The sequence below is a fragment of the Pseudonaja textilis genome, chromosome 2 (genome assembly GCF_049901715.1).
Source record: "Pseudonaja textilis isolate UNSWEBS1 chromosome 2, rPseTex1.2, whole genome shotgun sequence".
Lineage (NCBI taxonomy): Eukaryota > Metazoa > Chordata > Lepidosauria > Squamata > Elapidae > Pseudonaja > Pseudonaja textilis.
Window position 1 is genome coordinate 65,328,817 of NC_141991.1, and position 14,334 is coordinate 65,343,150.

The following is a 14,334-nucleotide window of genomic DNA, read 5'->3' on the forward strand; positions in this document are numbered from 1 at the left end:
AGGCGGGGGAGTTCCTCGGACCATTTAGGGACCGATGCGGGCTATGCTGGCGCGGGGATTGGTCGGGCTGAGCAGGCAGTGGGCGGGCTAAGAATGGAGGTACAGTAGCTGGGTGCCGGACCAAGCGGTCGGAGGTGGGGGAGGTGGTGAATGAGAGCGGACGGGTGGGAAGAGGTGACAGCAGCGGCGGCAGCGGCGGCGCCTCGGGCTGGCCCCAATGGAGCTGGAGAATATCGTGGCCAACACTGTGCTGCTCAAGGCGCGCGAAGGTGAGAACCTGGTCTCGGTTGGGGAAAGGTTTGGAGATGACCTGGAAAGGAACCCCGGGCATTCTCCGTATTGAGTCAGGGCTGGTCCTTTCTGGCCCAGCGTCCCCTTCTCCTGTCTGGGCACCGCGGTCCTTATGCAATGCACGGCCTCTTCGGAAGAAGGGGTGGTCGGCCGGAGCTATGCTCTGGACGGACGGACGGCTGGTAGGCAGGTAGGTAGGTAGGTAGGTAGGGAAGTGGGCGGAGGACACGGTGGTCTTCAGAGGCAAGGCGGCGGCGGAAGATGCCGAGGGCCAGCCCGGCTGGCGGGAGTGGTCAGGCGGAGGTTGAGGCTGGGCTTGGAAGGTGGTGATGCTTGCTTGAAAAGCATCGGCGTGAAGGAAGTTGTGGCGCGGTGGCCACAGAGCTTTTGCAGCTTCGGCTGCCGGGCTGTCGGAAGTACGAGGCAGCAGAGCTTCTGAGTCACCAATTAGCAGCCAAGAGAGGTGGACGTCTACTAGGCCTGGCGGAGGAGCTGTCCACGAAGTGGTGAAAACAACTGTAGATACTATCATTGAGAAATAGATCAAAGGGGGCTTTATTGGTTATGGTGGTGGGACTGTAGTTTGGGGTGATACCATCGAGATGCTCTGACTTCTTTTTTTAAAAAAACTATTAACTTTTCTGGACTTTAGTATCAAGCTGGACATGAAGAGGGCATCCTCAGAAGTCTTGCATCAACTCAAGAGTTGATTTCCCATGCTTGAGAGGAGCTTAGAAATGCCTCAGTGTACAACCCAATTCTAAGGGAATCCCTACAAGTTTGTTAAACTAGTATGCTTTTGACAGATAAGTTTTATTTTCATATAACCCAGAATTTAATCATGTTTCATTGAACAAGCTATAGTAGTCTGACATACTGTATTTACCAGATGAATCTTTTAAAGCTTAGTAATCTATGTGGACCAGGCCACAACAATTTCTGTGGGTGCCATTGCAAATCTAACATTATCGTTGTATAGATATGATAGACTTATGGGTATAACATATGTCCTCTCTAAAAGGTTTGATATGACTGTGAGGCTTTGAATGTAAATCTGTATAGATCTATGAGTGTGGATTTACTAAACTGTTTCAGTTCTGCTTATTATGGGGGAGGGTTTATTGACTTGTGCAATTCTTGGTTCTTCTGATTCAGTTCCTATGGTCACAAGTAACACATTGAATGCCATTTGAATTCTGAATTCATCAACAAAGTTCTTATAGTTTGATGGCAAGGGAGATTTTTTTTTTATTAACTTCTATTTAAGCAATGACTTTGCATTAAAGGCCATGTAAAAGTTTCGTTTACAAGTCTTTTGCTGGAAAATGTTCTTTTAGCATTCTGCCATCTACTCTTAAGCATATTTTCTTAAAGGTGCTCTTGCTTTTATATAGGATTTATATTGTTTTTATACAGGATTATTTTTCCTGTATGTACAATTTGTGGGAAATGAAAATCAATTACTCAGACTATGGCAGCACACTAATCTTTATTTTACTCAGAAAATGTGCCATATATCATTGGGATTTGCTGTCAAGAAAGTATGGATATCATTGCAACCTAAGCAAGACTCATTATACTAACTGAAAATTCCCAGCAAACACATACAGGAATGTGTCCAAAATGTCTTAATTATTTAAATTTAAAAATGTCATTGAAAAACTGCAAACTATTGTGAAATAAAGATGAACTTTTAAGAGTTCTATATGCCAAAGTCTAGATTTTTTAAAATCAAAATAGCAAGTTTTTCCTCATGATTTAGTAACTATTTTTATAGATAGACTGTATGATGATTAAGATTCTGAATAAGTCTTACTCAGATTTTTTTAAACATCTTGAAAATAATCAACTTTAATAGTTAACTCAACTGCCTGAATCATAAGAAGGGTTGACATATATAATGAACAATTGCTGCTGAAATGCTTTGGGATAGTAAAGAGAAACGTGAAAAATCTGTAGAAAATTGAACTGGGATAAGAAAATATCTGGGTCATTGCAAGAATGGCTTATTGAGGTATAGAATTATACAGTACCTAATTTCAAGTTGGTCATAAAGAGGGAATAGTTTGTATTATGTTTAAAATAATAGCCATGGCACTGTCTTCTATAAAATACTTAGCTTTTCTTTTTTTAAAAAAAAAAGACATCATGCTATTAGGTCTGGAAGACTTTATTAGGTTTGGAAGATTTTCAGGCAGTAGATTTAGATTACTTCTTTATGTCAGTCATCATCCAATTACAGCTGGATATAATTTAACCTGTGTCCATTAAAAGTGCAGCAGAAAATGTCTGTAACTGACTAGTCGTTTGTGTATTTATCAAGACTCAAATATGTAGTCTTATAAATTTGTGTTTCATTGTAAATCTACTGAATCATACAGTTTGTTAAGATTATGGAGATGCAGTTTTTTATGTATGTTAAAGTTTCTTCTTTTGTGCAGGAGTGTTGTAACAACGAATCTTCAAAAATTGACAAAGGAAGAAACAGAACTTTAGTTCTAATGAGGCAATACATTTTATAACACATAGTCTTCTGCAAAAGTATGGATGCATGTGAGGCAACCAGACCAGGCCCCTGCCATGTTCATCATTTGCATTATGTACTCTGCCAGGAGTTGTGTCTGAAATGCACAAGCTTATTTATAAGGAGAGTTATAAAGAGTAAAGTAGACACAATGATATTAAGTTTCTATGTACAGATTGTCTCATAAATACAATCATTTATCTCATTGAAAAATTGCCATGCTACAATTCTAACAAAAAAGATGGCTCAACATCTTTTTTGTAATGTGGTGATCAAAACTGGACACAGTATTCCAGGTGTGTTCTTACTAAGGCTTTATAAAGCGGCACTAATACTTCATATAATTTTGATTCTGTGCCTCTGCTTATACAACCAAGGTTTGTATTAGCTGTTTTGGCTGCTGCCGCACACTGCTGACTCATGTTTAAGTGATTGTCCACTATGACTCCAAGGTCTCTCTCACAGTTAATGTTTTTGAGCCAGGTTTCGCCTAATCTGTACTCGAACCTTTGGTTTTTCCTGACCAGGTGTAAAACCTTGCTTTTCTTCACATTAAATTTCATTTTGTTGGATACAGCCCATTGTTCAAGTCTATGCAATGAGCACAACAAACAGTAGTACTATACTAGTTCAGCTGGCTATGGCTCTGTGGCAGATGTACGTACAGCAAAATAAATACATGTTTGGTTATTGTATAAGATCTGCATGTAAATTCTTGCATGTTTTTTTTTCTAATTTAAAACATTTGTGTAGCTGCCCATCTTTCAACCAAGTCTCAGTGGCTCACTATCAAATATTTTTCTGTTAAGGCTAAACAAGTTCTCACATTCTCTTTTGTACAGATATACTTTTAAGAAAACTAACACTTTGTTCTGTAGAGATTAACCTCTCCTTTACCTTCGGCGCTGAATCTGTGTATGAAATCTTCACTCTTTTATGCTAAAGTACCTATAATCTACTGTGCTATATTGGTCAATATTGGGCATTTTGGTCCCAGCAATTTTGCACTACAACAGAGTTAGTCAACCTCTGGGTGTTGTGTTTAATATTTTGATGAAAACAACAGAATAAGATGGGATAATCATGCAAATAAAAAAGGGGTTGGTGTTTTTTTCTTTCCTGTGCTTGGGAGAGAATTAAAGTTTCCCTATATATCAAAGAGCACAGTGAAAAAAATTAAATATGAAGAAAATCAAACTATGACAATAGATACAAAAACCAGCCTTAAAATTGACAGTGGAGATGGATAGCTTCTGCCTTGTGGAATCAACCATCAGCAGTAAAGGAGCAAGCAAACATGAAATATGATGTAGATTAACCCTTGGTAGAGCAGTCATGAATGCCTTGGAAAAGTTATTGAGTTGCTGTGTTCAGTCTATACTTACAGATCCTATGGTGTTCTATGGCGGTTTACTTATACTATGGTGTTCCCTATGGCACTTCATGGAAGCAAAAGTTGGACTTTGAAGAAGCAGGATAGGTAAAGTATTGACACCCTTGTACTTTGTTGTTGGAGAAGGCTCCTCCTAAGAATACTAAAGACCGTCAAGAAGATAAAGATTGGATCATTGAACAAATCAACCTGGAATTCTCACTCGGGGCACAAATAGCCAAGCTCAAATTATCTTATACATTATGTGAAGACCTAGCTCTCTGAAGAACACTGTAATGCTGGGAACGATAGAAGGAAAGAGAAATAGAGGACAGTCAGCAGTGAGATGGTTGGATTTAATTACACCATCAGCATAAATACACCATGGGAAGAACGATCAGATTAGGAACAGATTATTAAGGAGAAAATCGGTATGGTCACTAAGAGTTGACTCAAAGATACATAATCAAGCCTACTATAGAGCTTACAGTACTATGTTTCCTGCTTCAAAATGTCAGATAATTACTCTAGCAGCCATATCAGTGAAGACTCTGGGAGATGGGGAAAAAAAATAAAGTTCCCAACCCTGAGATGCAACAAAACTAAGATGGAACTGAGGCAATGGGATTCCAAACTGTATGAGATAATGATCTTGAATGTAGCACTAAGAAGACATATAGATGTAAACCAACATTATATGATGGAATGGAAAGTAGATCCCCAGGAGGAAGGGGGGGAGCATTGCAGAGGAATAAGAGGCAACTGAGCCCAGATAGCACATGTGAGAGAAAAAAGGTGAAGACAAGCCTTTCTCTAATAGTTAACAGAGAATATTGTAGATGTAGCTACTAGAGCACTCAGTCTGGCAAGATTTTGTCTACAGGTTTCCAACAATAAAGAACTCAACTTGGAAGAGTTATCAAGTGTCATACTTGTTTTCGGCCTGACACAATCATGTATCTATAAAGTTGCAAAGAATCACAGTTTGAAGGAGACTTTATGATAGCTACACATTCTACATTTGTGTGTGTGTGTGTAATATATTTATGTGTGTGTGTGTGTATTTTCTTATGTTTTCACAGGTATTTATATGTATGGTATTCAGCTTTGTTCGGGTATTTTCCCACATCTTTATAGTTGTGCTTTTAAAGTTGTAGTGACATTTCAGCAGAATCTCATCTTCCATCATCAGGCTCATGTTATGGGTTCGTCTTCGTCGTGTGTGTCAGGCTTTCGCAGCCATTTCTGTTTTAAATTTGGTGCTAGCCTTGTGCTTTGTTTTAATGGTTTTTTCTTCATCCTGATTGGTTGGGAGTCTTGGTCTGTGTTTATTGGTCTTGGAGTTGGCTGTGTTCTGCTTGATTGGTGTTTGTAATATCTTCTGTCTGTTTTGTAGCTTTTTTTGTCTTGATTGTCTGGCAACATTCTGTTTCCTGTATTGGAGGCTTTTAGTGCGGCTTGGCTTCGAGTAAACAGATGGCTATCATTTATTAGGAAGCTAGGTTTCATCTGGGTGCCTGGTTGGGGTATGTTTGAGCTGGAGGTATCAGGGAGGATCTGTTTGTGCCCAGGTGTTTGCCTGGCTTGTGGTGTGAAAGTCTGATTCACAGACGAACACAATACAGAAGCCTGATGATGGCAGATGAGATTCTGCCGAAATGTTGCTACAACTTTAAAAGTACAACTATCATGACGTGGGAAAATACCCGAACAAAGCTGAATATCATACATATAAATACCCGTGAAAACATTCAGCAATACATATATACCCTGATTTTACAGCATTTTTTTTTGTGCTCATCAACAAAAACAACAATTTTGTTCATCGTTATGATATACCTCTCTTTGGCTCTCTTCTCATAAATTCCCTCTAGACTCCAAAATAACTTACAAAAACTAAGCTGCTTTTTATTCAGCAGTGCCTCTTTGCAGTTATGTACATAGTGAATCCCATTTACAGTACAAATGTTTTCTAAAGGGAATTAGTAAGAATTTTACTAGGGGAGAAGTTGGAGGAACTTTCCCCCTTTTTGAGCAATTCTGCCATGGTAGATGACTGTTCTACAGAGATAAGATGAATAGAATGGCTGAGTTGCTGTCTTCTTTTTTCTTTGCAATGGATTTCTCCTTTGGAAGGAAAAAATAATGATCGGTGCTGGGGTTTGGTAAATGATCGCGCTGGGAACCTTTCATTGGTAAAACCTTTACCACATAGACCTTTATAAGGAATATTTACTTCTGGTGCTAGTTACCGTCTCCCTTCATGGAACTGCCGTTGAGAATATTGTACAGCTGGCTGCCCACTGCCTTGATTCACTTCCTTCCTAGATTTGTATAGTCAATCGTATGGTACAATTGTTTTGTGCCATTTTAAGCAATGCCTGTTCTCTAATAAGAAAAAAAGGGAGGTTGCTACACATCAGTCTTTTGTAGTATTCTGTCCCTTTCCTGCTCTCTGTATCTCATGGTTAAGTTTCCAGGAAAGGTAAAAATGCCCTCAAGTTCAAATCCTGGTGATTTCATTCATACATTTTTCCTAGCAGTGTTCAAGAAGTGATTTGTTATTGTTCCCGGATCTCTTTTTGACTTCCCAATCAAGCCAAGACTCTTGGAATTTGAAGGTGGTCTGCCATTTAAACAATAACTAGGGCCAACCAGACATTATGTACGGGAGTCTCTGTGGTTAAACTGGGAGAAGATTAAAAGACGATGTTATTTGAAAATTCCAGTCTGGCTATCGACTATTGAAGCATTTTCTTATCCTATAATATACAAAAAGGAACAAACAGTTAGATATGGTGAAATATTGAATGAAAAGGGTGAACTTAAATCTATACAAAAACTAGAGGAACAAGGTATAAAGATGAATCGGTTTTCATATGCGCAAATACATTCAAGGTATGATAAAGATTCTAAAACAGAAGGATTCTATGATAAACTGACTGACTTAGATAAGATTTTGACAGGTACTGATGAAAAGGTGATTTAAAAATTGCATGGATATTTATTAGAAATTAAACTAGAAGAAGAACAAGTTAAAGAAACTATGATTGCTTGGGGGAAGAATTTTGGATATGGGATTGATCTAGAGAAATGGCAAAAATTGTGGTCTCAAAATTATAAAATGACAATGTCAACAGCATATAAAGAAAATTTGTATAAGATGTTTTACAGGTGGCATTTTCCCCCAACAAGAAGAGCAAAAATGTTCAAGAATAAATCTGAAAAATGTTGGAAATGTCATCAGACACCTGGCTCATATTACCATATGTGGTGGACATGTGCAGATGCTAAAAAATACTGGACTAAAATTCACACGTGGTTGGAAAAAATGACAAAAAAACATATAGACTTGAAACCAGAGATATTTTTATTGGGAATTTTACCTGAAATATATAGTAAAGACTTGAAATACCTGATTGTAAATGTATTAACAGCGGCTAGGATTGTATTTGCTAAAAACTGGAAAAATGAGAAAATACCATCACAGGAGGAAATCATTAAGAAAATATTGGATTGTGCTGAAATGAGTAGACTGACATTTGAAATTAGAGAACAAGAGGATAAACAATTTTATAAAATTTGGGATCTATTCTATCAATGGTTAGACAATAAAATATAGTAATGAAATAAGTAGACTTTTAGAAAATAATTAATATATAAAGATGTATTCTTTTCTTATTATATCTACAAAATGATTCTACGATAGATTTGGGATGATAATATGAATTGACAAAACTAAGTAAAATATCATTTTGTAAAACATGAATGAATAAAAGTATAGTCAAATGATTGATTAATAATGATATTAATGTATTTAATATTTGATTGAAAATACGAGATTATATACAATGTAATTATAATTGAAGACTATGAAATGGAAGCACAAAACAATTTAAAAAAAAATAACTAGGGCCAACCAAGTTTAATTCCTGAAATCTGCCACAGCAGTAAAATGAGTCTCAGAATGTGCTAATTCTAAATATCATCATTAATGTCAACACTTAGGCTTCTCCTTTCAATATAATGATGTGATCTGTACTGTAACTTCTTTCAAACACAGAGCTTTATTTTCTAGAAATGTTGCTCATCTTCTATTCAATCCATTTCATTTGATTACATAAAAGATGGACTGAATGCTGGTGGTACAAAGAACTGGTTTTTCTTTATAAGCTGCAAAAACAGCAAACACAGTTTCTTCAGTTAGTGAGATAGTTTCTAACTTCTATGCAGGTGAGCTGACGGTTGTGTTCCTCCACTCTATAAATGAATTTAAATCTTCTTGCAAAAGAGTTTCACAGGAAATCTGGCCAACCTATTTCAGTTTAACCATACTGGTTCATTACTAAAGGTTTGGGCTGATAGATACTTAAGAATAAACTTCCCTTTTGCTTCCTTAGAAGTATAAACATTGCAAGAGAAATGACAATTAGACTTAAATCCGGATTTATATTCTGATTAGATGGTCTTGCACATCAGTATTTCTCAGTTTCTGATTCCTTTGCTTTAAGAATATCAAGACTATAATTACCTGTATAGCTTATACTGTTATAGAGGTGCTGGGGGAGGTGGGGAATGGGGGGAGGGAGGAATTTGTTCTTCTGAAAAGCATCTGTATGAGTCATTGCTGTCTACTGGTAAGTACTCAAGGCAATAAAAAGGGTTAAGTGGGGGAAAAGGGTTGCTGGATACCATATAACGAATTGCTGGTACCTATAGAAACTTGTTTTAAATTCCTATAATCCATCCTAGCACCCAAGAGTATTTTAGAGGAAGTCAGCAATTTAATTTCTTTTTATTAGCATTGTAAATTATAGTAATACTACTTTGGTTTAGGCTTAAGCCATATCCTTATTTAATGTTCAAGTGATCAATATATCGGTAACCCAAAAACTGACTTCACAGGCTGTGCAAAACACTTTGGATTTAGCTACCTTGAAGTATGTGAATATACCATCAATCTGTAATTTTTTTTAAGAAGGGGCATCCTTTCCTAGAATCACAGGGCTGCCCTCTGCAGCTGTACTACTCAGCCCGAGAGACGTGATTTATTCAAAGAATTTCAGAAAGGTGCTATATTTATGCTCCTGTGCGGTCCACATGTGACCTGAAACCCTGTACAGCCCCGTGAGGTAAATACCTTACAAGTTCCTGTCCTTTGACTCTTGTTCTTTTGTGAAAGGACTTTATTTGCCTATGCAGGACTTGGCACTGAGTAGAGTGTAATGTTTACCTGGAATTGTGATATGGAATAAAATTCTGGAGATTGTATTTCAATGCATTGTGTCACTGAAGGTTATTTACAGGGAAATGGTCCATGATCTTAACGAAGCTCTTCACGCTTTCATCATTTATGCCTGCAGAGAATCCTTTGGAAATGTTCTAGATAATATATTGCTCAGAAGAAAAAAGTTGAGGTAGATTTGGCCACCGATTGAGTTCTGATGGTGAGCAACAGTTCGTTAACAACAGGATACGTATAAATAGTGTATTTTGGTTTTCTCACTACTTTATTGGTGTTTTCTTTCTTATTTGTCTCACGTAGGTGGAGGTGGGAATCGGAAGGGCAAGAGCAAGAAATGGCGTCAAATGCTACAGTTCCCACATATCAGCCAGTGTGAAGATCTTCGGCGTACATTGGGTGAGGAGAAAGGTTTTTTTCCTGTTAAACTTTTTTGACCTTACTTTACTAATGCCAGGATTGGTTGGTTATAAGTGAAAGGACTTCAAAGGCTTGGAATCAGATAGTGCTCATTCGTCCTCTGGGACTGGGTTCGTTCATCTATTTGCATGACTGTGCTGGATTTCATAATAGCAATGGCACTTAGACTTATATGCCACTTCACAGTGCTTTACAGCCCTCTCTAAGCGGTTTACAGAGTCAGCCTATTGCCCCCAACAATCTGGGTCCTCATTTTACCGACCTCAGAAGGATGGAAGGCTGAGTCAACCTTGAGCCTGGTGGGATTACAACTGCCAAATTGCAGGCAGCCGGCAGTCAGCAGAAGTAGCCTGCAGTTCTGCACTCTAACCACTACACCACTGTGGCTCTATAACGGTGCTACTAGAATGAAAAACATTTCTGAAATGGAATAATGACCTAACTTGCCTTGTACAGGTAGTCCTCAACTTATGACAATTCATTTAGTGACCATTTGAGGTTACAACATCACTGAAAAAACTGACTTACAGCTGTTTTTCCACACTTACAACCATTGCAGCATCCCCACAGTCAGGTGATTTTCATCTGGATGCTTAAGAACTTACATTTATGACAGTTGCCGTGTCCTGGAGTCATGGGATCCCCTTGTGACTTTCTGACAAGCAAAGTCAATGGGGAAACCAGGTTCACTTAACAACCATGTTACTAATGTCACAGCTGCAGTGATCCGCTTAACAACTGTGGCAAGAAAAGTCGTACTGTGGGACAAAACTCACTTAACAAAATTCTCACTTAACAGCATAAATTTTGGGCTCAGTTGTGCTCGTAAATTGAGGACTACCTGTACTGTATCTTCTCATTATGACCCACTGATTGTCTTACGAAGGGACAATATGATATAGCAGAATACAGGTAGTCCTTAACGTAACCAGAGTTCATTTAGTGACTATTCAAAGCTACAATGGCATTGAAAAAAGTGACATGTCCATTTTTCACACTTAATGACCATAACAGCACCCCCATAATCATGTGATCAAAATTCAACGCTTGGCAACTGACTCATATTTACGACGGTTGCTGTTTCCCAGGGTCGTGGGATCCCCTTTTGCGACCCTCTGACAATGGGTCAATGCGGAAAAGTCAATGGGGAAGACAGATTCACTTCATAGTCATGTTATTAAGTGACATGACATCTGTCCTGACTCATTTAAGAACTGTGGCCAGAAAGGTCGTAAAATGGGGCAAAACTCACTTAACAATGTCTTAGCAACAGAAGATTTGAGCTCAAATGTGGTCATTAAGTTGAGGACTACCTCCATGGGAAAAAATTTCAAAACAAGATTTGTCTTTCAAGGCAAATCTTTCTCTTATTTTGCCCAGAATGCTGAGTCTAGAAAACCATAAACTGCTTTCAGAAAATCTCCAGACTATCCCCAGGGTGGCTCATTTAGCCTGGTCCAGAGAGAAAATGGACCATTCCAGAGTTCTGCTTAATATTCTGTTCCCGAAATGGTAAATTTCGCACATGTGTACTTGATGGTGCACTAGATTCAGAGACAGTCAAGTACAAAGGCTTGGGGGGCGCGGGGGAACCTTCTGCTTGAATTGTTTATGCGCAACTGCCATTCGGAGTAGGCTCAAGCATGTAGATTCATAAGTTAACTAAAAGAGTCACCGATCAAAGTTGCATAGTCACAACACACCACTGCCTTCAAAAGTTCCAAACACAGCTGTAGCACATTAAATGTGCATAATATTTTAACCGTGAATTCAAATGAAGACCATATGAGAAGCTATGCTGGTAGAAAGTTTTGAGCTTTTTGGTAAATCTGGAGGAATGGGGATGATCTTTTCAGACGTGTTCACCGGTTTGCTTCGCGCATATGCGCACATATGCGCACTACACACGCATACGCACTACTTACAAATTACCAGGTCCAGAAAGCATTCACCTTCTCCTGCTGACGAATGGCACTCAGTTCTATAGAACCGAACCAAACCGGTAGAATCCCACCCCTGGATATCTGCACATGAGGCTTTTTGAACCTCAAATAAGGAATCTGAAAGAAGTGACACCAGCTGATAATTTTACACTGACAAAATTAGGCTTTGGTATAAACTTAGCTGAAAACAAGAAGCTCATCCCCAAATTTGGTTTTTTACACACAGAATCATGGCGACTCTGTTCTTATGTGGAAGACTGATGTTCTGAATGTTTGATTCTAAATGATGTAGGTCAGGGGTATCAAACTCACATAGTCACAGCATCACGTGACACATTGGGACTTTTTCCCCTTTTGCTAAACCAGATGTGGGCATGGCCAGCATGTGACACACCTCGCCCACAGGCCAGGAGTTTGACAGCCCTGATGTAGACTATAGATTGAGTTGGATTGTTGTCCATCAAACTTTGCAGTGATTCTTTGGAGTTCAATTAGAAAGGTTGAATAGGGAACCTACTGAATACAGATCATATTATTATACCACTTGACTCATTAAGTCCAGTTTTGCTTCTGTTTTCCTACATAACCATTTTTCTTGTTCATCCCAATTGTATATTGAATTAGGGCTTCCTTGTACTGTCCACAGTACTTTTTGGGTTTTTTCCTTGAGTGGTTTTATTCAATTATTCCTTCTGATGCATTATCTCATATTTGATGGAAGAGAAAAAATCAGTTTTGGATCTCGACCAAAATTTCAGTGCTGACCCTAAAAACCTTGATGTTTTCTGTTTAGCCTAGCTATTTGGTCTCTTAGGAATTATAATATTGACTTCAGTTAATTTGAAAAGTACACTTTTCTCTTCCCCATCTTGAAATTGGAGTAATAGCTAGCTGTCTTATAAAAGGCCTGTTTTCTTTCCAACTCTTTATAATGCTCAATTTGCAGTTTACCAAAAATATTGACGACACAGTGAATGCTATTGTATATGTAGAGATGGTACACATTAAACCCTTGATGTCAGTCTAGACAGACGTCTTAAAGATTGTGAGCTGGGCACAGAATACAATTTTAGGTTTTCAAATCGGTGCAGTTGTATTATCTAATGAGCAAAGCTGTGTGAAATTGGCAATTTGTGGTCAAAAAAATTAGAGAAAAGCATGAAATTTCTCATCTCACAAGAAATCTTATTTTTCAAGTATAATGTATTAATTTCCCTCAAACCCACTATGGAGCGCTGGGGCCAAATCAACCTAATATGAAGCTTCTATCTAGCATGTAACTCTTGACTGTGCTTGGCCTGACTATGTTCTTGAGTACTGAAGAATAATCTTGTCAGGCTCTGAACCTCTCACCTTCCCTCATTCAATGTACTCATTTCCTATCAGAGGAAGAAATGGTTCGTTTGCATGGTGCCCCTCCCCCTCATGTTTCTGGAGTTGGTGTTGTTTTTCTTCACAGATCAGGAAACCACAGCTTCCTTAGAGAAACTGCTGCGCAGAGAAGGAGAATCTTACAACATGTGCCATGAGAGGGTTGGGGCACGCTAATTTATGGACAAGAGGCTTCCTGGGAAATTATGATTAGTCCTGATTCCAACAATGCAGCAGGATAATAAAACAACATCACGAATTTGGGGGATATCTGGAAAACAAACCAGGCCACTATTAGGCTTTTTGCTCAATACCGACTTGAAAAATCTTTAAACATTGTTTTACTGGGCACAAAACTATTGACCTGCCTTTACTGGTTTCTAACAAATTGCAATTGCTCTTCCTTTCCAAAAAAATCCCAGTTTGGAAGTATATACAGAAATGAGGTCCATTGCATAACTTTGTTAGCATGTTTCTGAGAACCAATGTCCTCAGATAATGCTTTTAACCCTAAACTTCAAGCATAGTTTGAAGCCGTTTGTTTGTTAATTAAAATTATTTGCCACACAGCTTATTCCAAAGCAACTCTGCGGGCTTATAGCATAAAACCATTTTATTCAATTTGCTCTTGGTAATACAATTATGCAATGGTCCTCATTTCTGGATTTCAATATAAAGTCTAATTGGTAATGAAATGGAGGTAATATTGGAGGAAAATCTCTTCAGACAGGATGTTGTACTGACCTCTGTGGAGAGAAAAAAGTGGCAGAAAACAAAGTACAGAGTTACTGATAATGATAGAAATGATGTGAGGATTACTAAACACTGAAAAGAGGAATCGACTGCTATAAAGTACACACGAAATGTTTGATATATTCAGACTAGACTCTGTAATTGTTTGAATTTGTGGGCTATCTGTAGAGTAGCTACTGTAATAATAATTAAGGTGTTGCTCTAGGACTAGGGAGATCTCATTTCTACATTCAAAGAAGTGCTAAGTGAGATCCCAAAGGAAAGCAGATATAATTCCAACATATAAATTGATAAAAGTTGGAGTTTCTCAAGATTATAAATGTATTGGAACACTATTCTAATTGTCTATATGTTTCAGCTCAGTTCAGCTGATCAAGCAGGCATTCTGACTTGGGAAAAGGTCTGGATACCTTCACAA

General features: G+C 38.2%; 1 protein-coding gene across 4 annotated transcripts in view; it reads left to right on the forward strand.

The window, feature by feature from the left end:
- Positions 1-130: 130 nt before the first annotated feature.
- GRK6 (G protein-coupled receptor kinase 6) overlaps positions 131-14,334 on the forward strand; it is a 37,804-nt gene continuing 23,600 nt past the window's right edge. For 3 of the 4 annotated variants that reach the window (XR_015741699.1, XM_026726314.2, XM_087924166.1), the window contains exons 1-2: positions 131-269; positions 9,733-9,828. Coding sequence is in view for 3 of the 4 variants with exons in the window: in XM_026726314.2 (XP_026582099.2) it covers positions 218-269; positions 9,733-9,828 (148 nt within the window). In the remaining variant the exon portion in view is untranslated. The other variant, XM_087924167.1, reaches the window with a different exon arrangement.